The 14465-nt window shown below is 39.0% G+C and overlaps 1 protein-coding gene across 4 annotated transcripts in view; it reads right to left on the minus strand.

Moving 5' to 3' along the window:
* Positions 1–14465, minus strand: part of ARMC2 (armadillo repeat containing 2) — a 62687-nt gene that overhangs the window by 34576 nt on the left and 13646 nt on the right. For all 4 annotated transcript variants that reach the window (XM_051613101.1, XM_051613100.1, XM_051613103.1 and 1 more), the window contains 2 exons: positions 6233–6303; positions 2477–2569 (listed from right to left, as the gene is read on the minus strand). In XM_051613101.1, the coding sequence (XP_051469061.1) occupies positions 2477–2569; positions 6233–6303 (164 nt within the window). The remainder of the gene's footprint in view (positions 1–2476; positions 2570–6232; positions 6304–14465) is intronic.

Consider the following 14465-nt stretch of genomic DNA (forward strand, 5'->3'; position numbering starts at 1 on the left):
AACTGCATTTACTCAGGATGTGCTTCAGAACTGAAATGGAGTCAGGTTTAAGAAGGCAAAGCACTTGTGATGAAATATATATGGACAGGAAATTATGACAAAAAACATTGTATCTGAGGTCCCAGAGGTGTCGGCAGATTCCAGGACCAGCCCTCATGCTGAGTGGTGCCTGGGAGGTCTCAATTTGCAATTATCATTCTTGAGGAACAGCAAGGACTTTTCCATTTGGCTTTCCAGTACCTGAAGGGGCTCCAGGAAAGCTGGGGAGGGGCTTGGGACAAGGGCAGGGAAGGAGAGGACAAGGGGGAATGGATGAAAACTGGAGGAGGGGAGATTGAGGTGAGACATGAGGAGGAAATTCTGGAGTGTGAGGGTGGTGAGACCCTGGCCCAGGTTGCCCAGGGAAGCTGTGGCTGCCCCATCCCTGGCAGTGTTGAAGGGCAGGTTGGATGGGGCTGGGAGCAACCTGGGCTGGTGGGAGGTGTCCCTGCCCATGCAGGGGGTTGGAACCTGATCAGCTTTAAGGTCTCTTCCAACCTTCACCATTCTGTGTTTCTATGATATCTACTTCCACCATGACAAAGAATCTAACAAAATTCAGCATGATTCTAAACCCTCTGCTCCAGTAGGCAGGGAAACAGGAACAGGAAGGAAACCAGAATTGAAAGGTCTTAAAACAACATCAAAATTATTCATCACCCATCCAATGGGGCATTTTTGAAGCTTATCCTCCCTTGAGTACTTGAATGCAACAAGGTATTTGCTTCTCTAGAAAGAGAGACTTTGGGGTTCTATTTGTTTTTCTCATACAACAAGCATCTCAAGCACATAATATTAGAACCACAGAATGGTTTGGGTTGGAAGGGACCTTAAATGTCCTCTAGATCCAACTCCCCTGCATGGGCAGGGACACCTTCCACTAGATTAGGTTTTAGACAATAATTAAGTTCCAGATTAAATTTCTTATATACATAAGATAGATAGATAAAGGCTTTTCTCTTAATACATAAAAACCTAAATGTAACCTAAAATGCATGTGCAGGGAATTATCTGAAAGGTACAAAACCACAAATGTAATTTAATTTTGCCCACAAATTTAAAAATACTCAATTACCAACATACCCACTCAAAATATTAAAATGATGGAATTCTAGTATTCATTTTGATAGGAAAACCTGCAATTGTGCAGTAAACAGCCTAAATAAAATTATCTAACCTGCAGCTGCAGGAGGCAGGGCTGCAAGTCACTTAGAATCTGTGTGAATACTCAAGAAGCACCAAAACTCTTCAATCTAAGGCTTTTGTAGTACTATATTCAATCAGCTGGTGAGAAAGTATCATTAAATGATTTCACCTATTATTAGAAAAACTAAATCACAAATAAAAGCTAAAAAACCCCAACACACTAACCAAATCAAGTAAAGACTGAGGAAAAGGGGCATGAAACCTGATTTTCCTTTGTTACTTTCATGACAAGAGACAGACATGATTGGATTTTACCTCTAAATATTTTGCTTATCTATAAAGAACATCTCACTATGCAAAACTTTAACTCAGTGGCTCATATTTCACAATCTCAGCATTAAGCAAGGAAAATGTAAAGTAGCACAGCTGTTATCAAATGCCCTGGTCACTGTTCTTCTACATGTTAGAGAAAGCTCAGGGAATGAGAATCCTGCCTTTTTAGAATAATTATAAATCTGGGGAATCACTCAGTACTCTACAGGTGTTACATACTCATCAACATCTGCAAAATGATGCAAAAAAGAATTTCTCCTCTGTACCATGCTATAATGAATAGTGGAAAGGTCTGAGGAAATAGAATCAATACTATGACTCTCACTTTTAAGCACTTGGAAAACCAAATCTACTTCCTATATTCCCACCATCCAAATCTATATGTTGACAAAAGTCACCTAAAAAACCTTTTGAATTCAACATTAAATAGGATTTCAGAGTTCAGTCTTCCAAGCCATACTTAATTTACTCAATTTTGCTTTGTTATGTTCTGTTTCAAATATTCTGGATCACAACACTCTTCTGAGACCTCTAACACTTCAAGCACAAATGGAAATTTTCATTAATATTTCCTTAGTTTTCTAAAACTGAGACCTTCAAATACAGTCTATGCTTAAAACAGTGAATCTCTGCAGCACTTTATTCTTAAAATTATTATCTCCTCCCTGGCTGTGAAGCTGGCAGAGCTCTGTGGTCTAAAATAAGGTAAATTTAATCAGACAAGTCTTCTTCCAGAATCACAGAATGGTTGAGGTTGGAAGGCACCTCTGGAGGTCTGGTGCTCAAGCAGGGCCACCTTGAGACTTCTGCCCAGCTCAGTTTTACACTGCAATGGAAAAATAAGAGATCATAAAAGGCTACCTAACCCAACTACTGCTGTTCTTTGGTAGTAAACACCCAGGAATCCCATGTTTCCTGCAGGAAATAGGCCAGAAAAGACACACTTTCAATTACCCACCTTTTTCCAATTCATGCAGAATTGGTAGAATCTTGAAATGCCAAAAGTTTTCTTCCTCTTTGGATTCACTTACTCTTCTTTCATCCTCTAAGCCTTCAAAATACATTCAAAATAAAGGACACATTCAGCAATGGTTCCAACTTTTACAGAAATAGCTACAAATACTTCATTCCTCTGTTAGAAAAAAATAATCTTAAAATGCCACATTTTGCTATATTCTAGGTGACTACCTATTCAAGCTTTTGTTTTTATTTACATTTTCCCCAAAAGAAAAACAACAAAACTAGATGGATAAATATTTTGATATGTAAAGCCAGATTTGCTTTTGTTTGCTGACATTAATGTTTCATTCCATCACTGAATTAGAAGGTAATTCATTCTAAATCAACATGTCCTATTACTTTTCAGCTGTGTCCATGTAACAGCTTATTCTGTGTTAAAAAAACATTCATACTACTGACAATCCTCTAGAATTGTGCAACTTTATCTAGTACACATGCACAATTTTACACTGAGCTTGGTTCATTGACTCTTTGGTCAGTTTATTTTAGACTTCACTTTGAAAAGACAAAGTCCAGACACCAAGTTAAAAACTGGTAGTGCAAAAACATCAAGTCTGGATCTGGTTTCAAATTGGACAAAGGAGTTGGTGAAGAACAGTTTATCAAAAAACAGATTCCAGGATGGATTTTCATATGGTAGCAATATCACTGGGAATTATTTGGACAGAATTCTGGTTTTTACCATTTGCCCACTACAGCTGGAGAGCCAGAGTTTGAGGGCAAACTGAGTTTTAAAGGACCTAATAATTGCTTACAAGGTCCATGGAGGCATATTTTTGGACTTCAAGACTAGGTTAAGCTTCTTATTTGTAGGGAACCAAAGATGAGGTTTGGCTTGTTTGGTTTTTGGTTGATTTTTTTGTTTTTTAGTAAGGAAATAAAAGTCACACAGCTCCATTATGAAGAAAGCCATTAAGACTAGAATATAAACATTTTTTTAAGTTACAAATTTGCCAGAAAGTGTCTCCTACTTCCATTACTAGCTCTTGCATTTCAATTACAAGGTAAATTCTTAACATAATGATTATTAAACACAAAACCCACTATACTACCTGAGAGCACTGTTAGTAAGAGATTTGCATCAAGAGAATACTGTCTCAGACATTAAAAACATGACTGTCTGCTGATCAGTACTTGGAACAGTGAAACAATTCAAAACTTCCTGATTATTTAAAACCCTGCTCTTTAAAAGAAATTCCAGAATCTTTTTGTCTCTCTATTAACTGTCTACCTACATTTTACACAGAATGAATCAATTATATCTATTCTATATCTTACTCTCTTAATCATAGAATGGTTTGGGTTGGAAGGGACCTTCAAGATCATCCAGTTCCAACCCCCTGCATGGGCAGGGACACCTTCCACCAGACCAGGCTGCTCCAAGCCCCATCCAACCTGCCCTTCAACACTGCCAGGGATGGGGCAGCCACAGCTTCCCTGGGCAACCTGGGCCAGGCTCTCACCACCCTCACAGCACAGAATTTCCTCCTCATGTCTCACCTCCATCTCCCCTCCTCCAGTTTTCATCCATTCCCCCTTGTCCTCTCCCTCCCTGCCCTTGTCCCAAGCCCCTCCCCAGCTTTCCTGGAGCCCCTTCAGGCACTGGAAGGTGCTCTAAGGTCTCCCTGGAGCCTTCTCTTCTCCAGGCTGAACAGCCCCAACTCTATTCATTCTGTTTGAACAGTTTATAAAAAAATGCTGCTGTTTCCTAAGTAATAAACTGGTAAATATCTTATTACTATAACTACATACTGTTGGTGTGTGCTTAGATACATGTTAGTATATGTCATTAGGTAATACTATTACTTATTTTGCTGTGTTTTTTTATTTCCTAGATCAAATGAGTTAATAGCCTTACTTAGTAACCTAATTAAGAAAACACTATGCAGCATTTGCAATGAAGTGAAAGTTCTGCTCCGGGTCATGTAAGAGCTCAGCTGAAATGAGAACACTAGAATAGTTTGCACTGTTCTTTCCTGCCACAAAACCCACATATTGACTCAATTGTTTCTTTTCTTTCCAATTTGTAGCTACCCCTCTTGAAATGAATGATGGGACTGATTTCCTAACTATGCACATGCTTAACTTTATTAAGCAAGAAACAGAATAGTCCATGTTTGCATTTGCAGATATGACCAAACTCCTCACTAGAAAAAATTATAAAAGCCATTTTTAATTCAGAACAAAAAGAACAGATTATTTTGTGCCCCTCTGCTGCAGATGTCCCACCTTCAATAGGAAAATACAGCCACCTAAAATTCATAGTGGCATAATTTTTTTTAAATGAAATTCTGCTATAACCAGGAAAAAAAAAATAATCATCAGCCTTTACTAAAAAATATTAATCCTTGCAATAAGAATGAACAGGTAATACATGATCCAAAAGAAAAGACACATTAATAAATTGTAAACTTGCATCTGTCTCACTTGGGAGAGACTTTTGAAGTGATGATGAAAAGTTATGGCATGAATTGTATTTAATATATTTCAGAAGCTCTCCTGAACCCTTTAACTCAGTCAATCCCAATTCAACAGCAAAAATACTCAAGCAAGAGAATTCAGCAAGTTGAAGTTCATTGTCTCAGTTTTTCATAGGTCTTAAGCACAGCTTTGCATTCTGGTCAAAAAAAAAAAAAATCACTAATCAGTCTACATTTATTGGTTGCTGTTTTTAGCATGTAAATACAAGAGCCTTAGCAACACTGAGCTTTCCAAAGCTGTGTACTGCCTGACTTATCATGTTTAGCCTTTTCATGGAATACTGAGTGGCTACAAATATATCAGTACTACAACAGTCTGCCTCCTCTCTAAATTTGAAAGTATAATCACAAATTTTAATAGAAAACAGAAATAATCTGGAAATGAACACTCCCTCCAGGACCCCACTATAGAGAAGAAATGACTGAGAACTCCTACTGCTATCCCAGTGTTTGTTCTGGGATTAAAGATGAAGAATGCACAAAATAAAGAAGCTGTATCATGTTTTTAAGAAGTAGATATAAAAAGAAACAATCCTAGTAACACATGTGGTTTTTTCAATACCACCTGTAAACTAGCACACATAAATTAAAAGGCTTATAAACTGAGAAAATACTGCCCCACAGAAAATCTCACAACATGGTAAATACTTTCAGCTCCTCTGAAGGAAAGGAAAGCAGAGCAGGTTACAGCCTTCACCAGAATGACCCAGAATAATGCAAGTTCTCAGCTCTAGAAAAACAGCAATGAAGTATAATAATAGCAGAACAGAAACTTCAGGTTTCCATACTAGACTCTCAAATATCCACATGCCATTTATGAAACATGCCAGCTATCAGGAATTATGAATTAAAAGCTGTTATGTAAAAATAGCCAAATGCATCCCTGCAGGGCAATCCAGAATCTTGATCTTCAGCCAATATAACCTGGCATAACTTTAGTAGTTTCTCTGCAACTATGCCAGTTTACTTGGCAAATTGTCAAGACTACACAAGGGAAAAAGCAAGTGAGAAAATATCAACAGAATGTTAGAGGGAAGATCCCTTGAATATTGTTCCTCTTTATCAACAACAGTAAAAAAAAAAATCTAGCAAATAAAAAAAATCGTTCAGTGAATACAGAAGGAAAAGGATCTTCAAATTATAAAAATTAGATTATTTCTATTGGTCTGTACTTCACATTTTTTGACTGGAGATTGAAATGCTTTATGAATTACCTGTTACTCTTCTCTTCCAGCTTGTACTCCCTGGCTGTGATGAATTTGTGTCAGGCTTTTTCATCTGGTCACTAAAAGATACAGTATAGACACACAGAGTATATCAGAATATAATGCTCAAAATGCTTCTTTCTTCACATGCACTCAGTATGAAAGCTGCATATTAATGACTAATTGGAAAAGATTATAAGTTATTTTACTAAGTCAGTAGGGCATCTGCTCATTAAAAATGACCTATAAACAGAACTCCCTCCAGTATGTGTTACAGAAAGCTCCTTCAGAACTAGTGACATAATTACACCACAAGAGGTCACCGTTATGGAACACAAAACCTAGAGCAATACTTACACAGTCAAACTGAAAGCTGAACCAAACTAAACTCAGAAAGACCCAGGTTTTCTTCTGTCATCAGTTTATTCACTAAATATAAACTGAAAACCCCAAGTTCATCCATTTGCAAGGACAGTGATTACTTCTGATAGAATTCACACTTTTAAAAGATCTCATTTGAAGAATTTTTGAAGAATTTGACATCTTTAATGGGAACTATTCCAAACTGTGCAGGGGTCACTGGTTCTGTTAGTCCAAGAAACATGTTTGTTGTCCGTTTCTTTGTAAAGCAACAGCAATGCCACAATTCCTGATGATTATATGGTTAGTCTTTCTTTGGCCAGAGGAAACTACTACATACATCTGTGATAAACCTACTGTTTGCCCAGCTATACACTCAAGCAGCACTGATCTAAAAGAAATACACAAGATACAGACTCTTTGCTATCAAACAGGAATGTTTCCTCCTTAAAATTCCGCACTAAAGACAAAGATCTTAATCTATGTTTTCTATTCTCACTGTATGTTCAATGTAGCAGTTCTTACTCCATTTACAGTTCACACACTGGTACAACCTCATCTCCTAAATTTCCTTCCAAAGATAACAGTAACAATGTTACTTCAGGGGTTTTTTTTAACCACTTCATTTAGTTGCAAAAAGGCTTCAACTGTTCAAGTGGTTTGCTGGAGTGGCGCCTAAATCCTGTCTGCCCATCCAGACAGAAGATGAAAGTCATCCTGTCAACAGATGGAGACAGAATAAAAGACAAAGCTCTTGTAAGATCAGTTCCCTACCAAAGGGACTGGATAGCTCACTCTGATCAGTTCAAAAATTTCCAGGCAATCACATTACTGAGGAACACTTGCATCATCCTGGCTCGCAGTGAATGATGCTTTTTCTTTTAACAGCATGAGGATGTAAGTGCTCCAAAATCCAGATGCTTACACCAACTATCTTGAAATTACTTCAGCTCCTACACGGCAATTCCTACTGTTCTGGGGAAGCAATGCTTTAAAAAAATAAAAAATAGACAAGTGCTTGCATCTCAACTCTATAATAGACTGACATCTGTGAGAAAGAGGCATTCTACAGCACACGTTAAACACAGTTCAGTGTATTAACAGAAATCAAAATTTGGTTCCATTTATGTGAATACTTTGTCCTACAAACTTTAAAAGTTGAAGAAACTATCCTAAGAGCCATCCCTGAAATCAAGACTATAACCTGAGAGGACACCAGACAATCAAGAGTATAACAATTTCAGTCACCTCATACTAACCCAACTATATTCAGCAACCATTTTCAGAATTATATGTAGGCATGAGGATTTTATTTACATATAGGAACATGGATGTTTGAGTTTGCTTTCTGTAGAAAAAATGTTCTGTAACTGTATCCACTGTACCTCTTCCCTGAAAATGTAAATCCACAGGATGAATCCAAGAAACCTCAACATAGAAAATCCTACAAGTTTTGTATGAAATAAAACCAGCTGAGTAAAAAAAAGACACTGAAGCAAAGGATGTGGTAGCCTGAACACTTTATCAGATAAAAAAGCCACATGTGAGACAACAGGTAAGATTATGTCAAAGTTTGAACTGTATAAATAATAACTTATAAAAAAAAAAAAAGGTTGGTTGGAAACTATGATTTCTTCAACACCAGTATTCACCAGTTTAGAGACCTACAGAATCAGGACAGCAGATTGCTGTTGTGCTGGTATGCACAGAACTATCTGTACTTTTGGGAAACATCCTCAGAAGTTTAACAGTTAAACGGGAACTCTCATTATTTTCAGAAAAAGAATACACTGAATACATACATAAATGAGAATGAGTGATGGGCAGGCCTACCTTTAGGGAGCATGTACAAAATTGTACATGCATTTTGTGAGAGATTATAAAATCCCTTTATGTATCCTTACCATGCTGTCAACTCCATTTTAGTTACAAAGACTTTGGCTTCTTTGCTATCATTTCACTTTCATGTCGGCCTGAAACTTGAGCAGCAATATCTTGTTAAGAACTATGCAGCTAAAATGTAATCAACCTATTCTAAAAAAATAAGTTACCTACTATTGAAGAGAACTGGCTTGTCAAGAGAGTGGTTTCCTTGGAAACTAAGTCAATTGGCAGAAATCTGATCATCTGATAAAGGACTCATCAAGAAATCAACTGACAGAGGCTCTGATTATTTACACAGGGGAAAAAAAACACTTGGTAACTGGATCATCTCTATCCCTCTTACACGAAATCACAGTAGCACCTGTGAGGATCCCTGCTTTCTTGGATGTACACAGACTATGAGGACTTCCAAAAGGATGGTGAGCCAGCACCATGGTAGCATGTCCAGTATTTTTCCCTGCTGAAAGAATGCAGAATTAAGAGAAAGTGGCATTTATTCAGAAATTCTGCATGCTTAGAGGTTTACTTGCTTGTTCTTGCCATGAGCCTCTTGTTAATGGTAAATCTGCAAGCTCTCAACTCCAGTGGTATTCCAGGGAAAACTATGCTTCTAAGAACTGCATTCCAGAGGCAAAGAATTAAGCTGCTTCTCTCCAAAGAAGCTGCAAAGAACAGCAAGGTCTGATTCACATGCAAGTGTAAGATCCCACTAGAGGAACAGTGCTTAAGCTCCTTCCTCACATCGTGGAGCCTTAGACATCTGCCAGTTTGGCTACCTATTTACTTGTAATAATAGAGTCTGGCAATGGGTCTGAATTCTGGGCCACATCTTTCCAGTTAGACCCTTAGCAGGTTCCCTGCTACTGTTTTGGTCCAAGAAAGGTAGAACTTTGCTTGACAATTGCCTGGGCAGAGACAAGCAGAGATAGGGACATTCCCAGCAAGACTTTGTGTGTGGTAGGGAGGAGTTAAAAAAACTTTCACTGTATTAACATAACCTATGACACAGCAGTTGTCTACCAAGTCAGAAACTAACTCCTTTATTTAATTTTTGTTAAGTATTAGTACAGATGTAGCCCTGGTGCTCCATGGATTCAGTAGTGGTAAGTTCAGAGGGACACGTAGCCTAATGCTAACAAGCTAGTGCTTATCTACAGAACTCTATCTAGCAAGCACCTTTGATCACTGAGGTAGCAAAGTTCAATTACCAAGAAGAGAGACCATGACAATATTTTCTGAATTGTCAAACTTGAAGGCATTCCCTGTAGACACCTCTCTCCTCATGTTAAGGTTCTTGTAACGCCTACATCTTCTTACAACTTCAGGAGGCAAAACTAGGAAATATGGAAGTGGGAGAAGAGAGGAGCACAGTAACTGAGACAGTGCAACAAAGGATGAAGAACATGAAGGTCAATTTTCAAAGAGAAGAGTAGGAATAACGGGGAATGTACAAAAGATAAGGGCAAAGGGCATGGAAAAGGCTCTAAATCCCATACTATCTGCTCACCCAATTGCCAACATCTCACACAACTTTACTACTCCAGAAACTGTGAGCAACTTCCCTTGAACCCATGTAAACTGAAACTGTGCACTCTCTCTTTTGAAGGAGCAATAGGAACTGGGACTGTCCCTTGAATACCAGAATCTGAACAGAGTCCTACAGAGGCAGTGAGCTACTCACATGCAGACAGTGCACAGCATGTCCTGAGTAAATGCTGCAAGGAAGCCACACAGAAGACACTGGCTGCTGTCTGGAAATACACTCACTTTCCATTTTTAAACAAGGAAATTAAAATGAATTACTAACTTTGTGATAACAAGATTCTGCACAGCCCCTTTCCTTTGCATTTATAGGTATCTCTTGTTCTATCTCATGTTCTACATGACTGCTTAAAGCAACTTCCTTGGGATGAGGAGGACACTGAACACATCAGAATAACCAAAGTGGTTTCCATTGACAGAAATAGAAGGAATATTAGGCCTAGCATCCAAGGACTTCATTGAGTCTGACTAAAAAAACCCACCATTTTCTATCAGTTAGCTCCACACAAAACCTTCCAGTAAATCTCAAACATCAGCAACATTTAAACCAGGAAAGGTAACTAGGAAGAGACTTGGAAAAACACACAGGTGTCACCTGCATAAACTACAATTCTACTAAAATTTACTGAACATGTGTTTACATGCATTTTATAAAAATATGAAAGAGAACACAGTTTAGTTAGTCCAAAGGCTTGTCTTCAACTACCTCTTTTTAGTGTATCAGAGAAGATGTAAAATCAGTAAATAGAGACACTCACAGGAAAACCTCTTCAAGCCTGCTGCTCAAGCAAGCCAGATGTATGAAAAGCACCACTAGGCACAAAGGTGTTCTTTCAGATTAGATCAGAGCTCAGTCCTTCCAACTGTTTCAGGGGATGGGGGCCTCCTCCACCTCTCTGGGTGTGGGGAATCCTGAAACAGATATGCCATTTAGAAAGACTGTTCTTTGAGCTGCTACTGACATGTATATCCAGTACATCTGCACTGTAACCTGAGTTTGTTTTCAATGCCAGCAGTATCCAGGGTGGCATCCCTTCTACTGATAAGGACCACTTGGCTATTGAAGCAGTTGTTTATTTTCCTTTCAGCAAAAAAATCTCAAATTCTATATGGACTAAAAAGGGAAAAGCTGCAATGATGTGCTGGGAGACCATACACAATAAGTCTCCAAACAGGAAAATAACTAGTTTTTCCTCTTCTGAGTGCAGGCCATGGGGAAGAAGGAAAAGCTCGTGGCACAAAATCAGTGAGGGTGTCACAATGCACCCTCCCTTCAGCTATTTATATACATTGGTAAGACTGCTTCTGAGCCTTCTCTTCTCCAGGCTGAACAGTCCCAGCTCTTTCAGCCTTTCCTCACAGAAAAACTTCCATGATCTTAGTAGCTGGATTCTCTCCAGCTGCTCCATATCTCTGTTGCATTGAGGAGCTCAGAACTGGACCCAGCATTCCAGAAGTGATAGAGGTTTTCAAGACATGACTGAACAGGGTATGAGATAATCTCATCCAGGCTCCCCTTATCCACAAGAGATGTTTTTTTGAATTCCCTTCCAACCTCAGGTGTTCTATGAGCCTGGTGTCCACCAGGACCCCCAGGTCTTCTGCAAAGCTGCCTCCCAGCTGGACAGCCCCCAGTATATACTGGTGCAGGACTTTGCACTTGTCTTCATCAAACTGCACAAGGTTTCTGTCAACCCATTTCTCCACCCTGTTGAGGCCTCTCTGAATGGCTTCACGACCTTCTGGCATATGGGACAAGGTGGTGTAAGAACCCCAATTCAAAGGAGAAGGGGAGTCAGATGTGGTGCTGGAGGAAGTGAGAGAGACTACGACTGATCTCAGATAAGGTTCAGTTACACAGTGCTCAGGAACCACCACAGGAGAACATGAGCACTCTCATGTTCAAAGCCACCATGATGATTCTTCCACCCTAACTGTTCAGTGACCAGGAAACAAGAGTTCTAGCTCTAAACAATACTTACTGATTTTAATAACAAGCCATTGCTCTGTAGACTTTGAAAGGAAGTGTAAACAACAGTGTTTTTGCCAAAGCAACTAATGGGAACTGTTTTTTAGCTTTTGGCAAAATGAGAAAAATTAGCATTTTACTTTATCATTCACCCTCAGAGACATTAATTTTTCCATATGCCAATTAACATTACCATTTTTCATTAATCCATTTATTCTTATTTAATTATACAATCCAGACCTTTTATGTTGCCAAAAGGACATCAGAATTTGTTTTCTGTATTATCATAGAATGATTTGGATTGGAAGGCACCTTGAAGATCATCTAGTTCCAACCCCCTGCATGGGCGGGGACACCTCCCACCAGACCAGGTTGCTCCAAGCCCCATCCAACCTGCCCTTCAACACTGCCAGGGATGGGGCATTTTGTATTGTCTCTCATTGGTTGAAGAGTGGGAAATACGTTTTTGTGAGGTTTGTTGTTTTAAACCAGGTGGTTTCTTCCTGATCCATAACTTATACTCACAAGGAACTATTTTTTTAGACAAATAATTGACCTTCACTGAGCCACTTAAGAGAATGTGTCCCTATTTTGCTCAACTACCATTGAACTTTCCTTTCTGTCACGTCATCTCAGGGACAAACAAAAGAGATCCAAACACCATGTGAAAAGAAGTAATAGATGTGCCTCAAAGCAAAAAGAATTAATATAACAGCTCAATTTTTAAAGATTATTTTCCTGTTTGGAAACATAACGGAAACACAGTAAATGACTTGTAAAACTAAAATAAATTAAATGATTCAACCAATTACACAAACCTCTAGTCAGTCCTGTTTCTCAGCTACAAAGCTTTTCAAAAGCATACAAATAATTGAAAAACTGATAATACAGTTGTCCTGAAATTATTTCAGGAAGAGTAGGGGATTATATCATAAGTAACACCACCAGAAAAGACAAAATAAAGGGAATGAAAACTATAACTGAAACTATAACTGAGACCACTGATATGAGAAAGGATGAACAGTAGAAAGGCAACATAATTTGCAACAATATGTTGACAAACAGGCCAACTATACTCTGAGTCATCCTAAAGATGAGCAAATAACAATTCCTCTATAAACACGGTCATGGGCATAGTCCATTATTTATGTCAGCTCCAGCAATAAAAAAGGACATAATATTCTAGTTACACAGGCTGTTGATGAAGAACTTCATGCACAAGTTAAACAGAGAATAACAGGTTGATTAAAAACCTGCATCCTTATCCTTTTTATTCTTCACACTATTTGCATCTTATACCTAATGCAGAAAATATTGGTATCTGTTTGTGATGGGGTATCTTTAAGAAAGCAGACAACTAATAGCCTAATTCCAACCATTAAAAAGAACACCAAGAATACTGGCCTAAATATATTTGAGTCTGAAAACCACAGCATCTTCATCTTCCTCACTTGAATCCTGCAAAAGCATTCTCACCCTGACAAAAATTAAAGCTAAATCCATTGTTACTATAGTCCTGCCAAGTCTGAATTGGCATTTCTTCTTTACCCCTTGCATGGCATACTTTCCCATTCTAGAATTACCATTCAATTGGTAACAAAGACACTCAAGACCTAAATTTTCTGGATGTGGAGACCATTAACCTTATCCTTAAACTAACAAGTAGAGTGGAAAGAATCCCTTTGGAGCAGGCAGTAAAAATGAGCCTGAACTGCAATCTCTCTTTCACAAATGAAGAGACTACAGGCAACAGCTGCCTGTTGCTGTATCCAGAAGTCTATAAAAAGCTCTAAAAAAAGGAATTAATTCATTCTAAACTTTCTCTCAGTATCCTCTAACCCAATACAAAAACAGGCACCTTCCTGGAAGGGCAGGTGTCATACTTTCTTTGGAAAACACTGTAGAAACCTCTACCTGTGAAAGCTTTCCCATCACTCAACTGTTTCTTTCTTAAATTAGTGATCTCAGTAGCTAGTGGCACTGAGGCAGAAATAGCTGGAGCAGCTCTGCTCTGGAGACAGGCTGGGAGAGTTGGGGTGTTCAGCCTGGAGAAGAGAAGGCTCCAGGGAGACCTTAGAGCACCTTCCAGTGCCTGAAGGGGCTCCAGGAAAGCTGGGGAGGGGCTTGGGACAAGGGCAGGGAGGGAGAGGACAAGGGGCAATGGATGAAAACTGGAGGAGGGGAGATTGAGGTGAGACATGAGGAGGAAATTCTGGAGTGTGAGGGTGGTGAGACACTGGCCCAGGTTGCCCAGGGATGCTGTGGAAGCCCCAACCCTGGAGGTGCTGAAGGGCAGGTTGGATGGAGCTTGGAGCAACCTGGTCTGGCAGGAGGTGTCCCTGCCCATGCAAGGGTTGGAACTGGATGGTCTTTAAGGTCTTTAAGGAGTGGATTAATTTCCTGTTTCCGTGACTTTATGAGAAGTCCAGAAGTTGCCAATATACATAACAAGAAAAGACAAATACTGAAAGAAGTCTGGAGAATCTG

The sequence above is a fragment of the Apus apus genome, chromosome 3, assembly GCF_020740795.1.
Source record: "Apus apus isolate bApuApu2 chromosome 3, bApuApu2.pri.cur, whole genome shotgun sequence".
NCBI lineage: Eukaryota > Metazoa > Chordata > Aves > Apodiformes > Apodidae > Apus > Apus apus.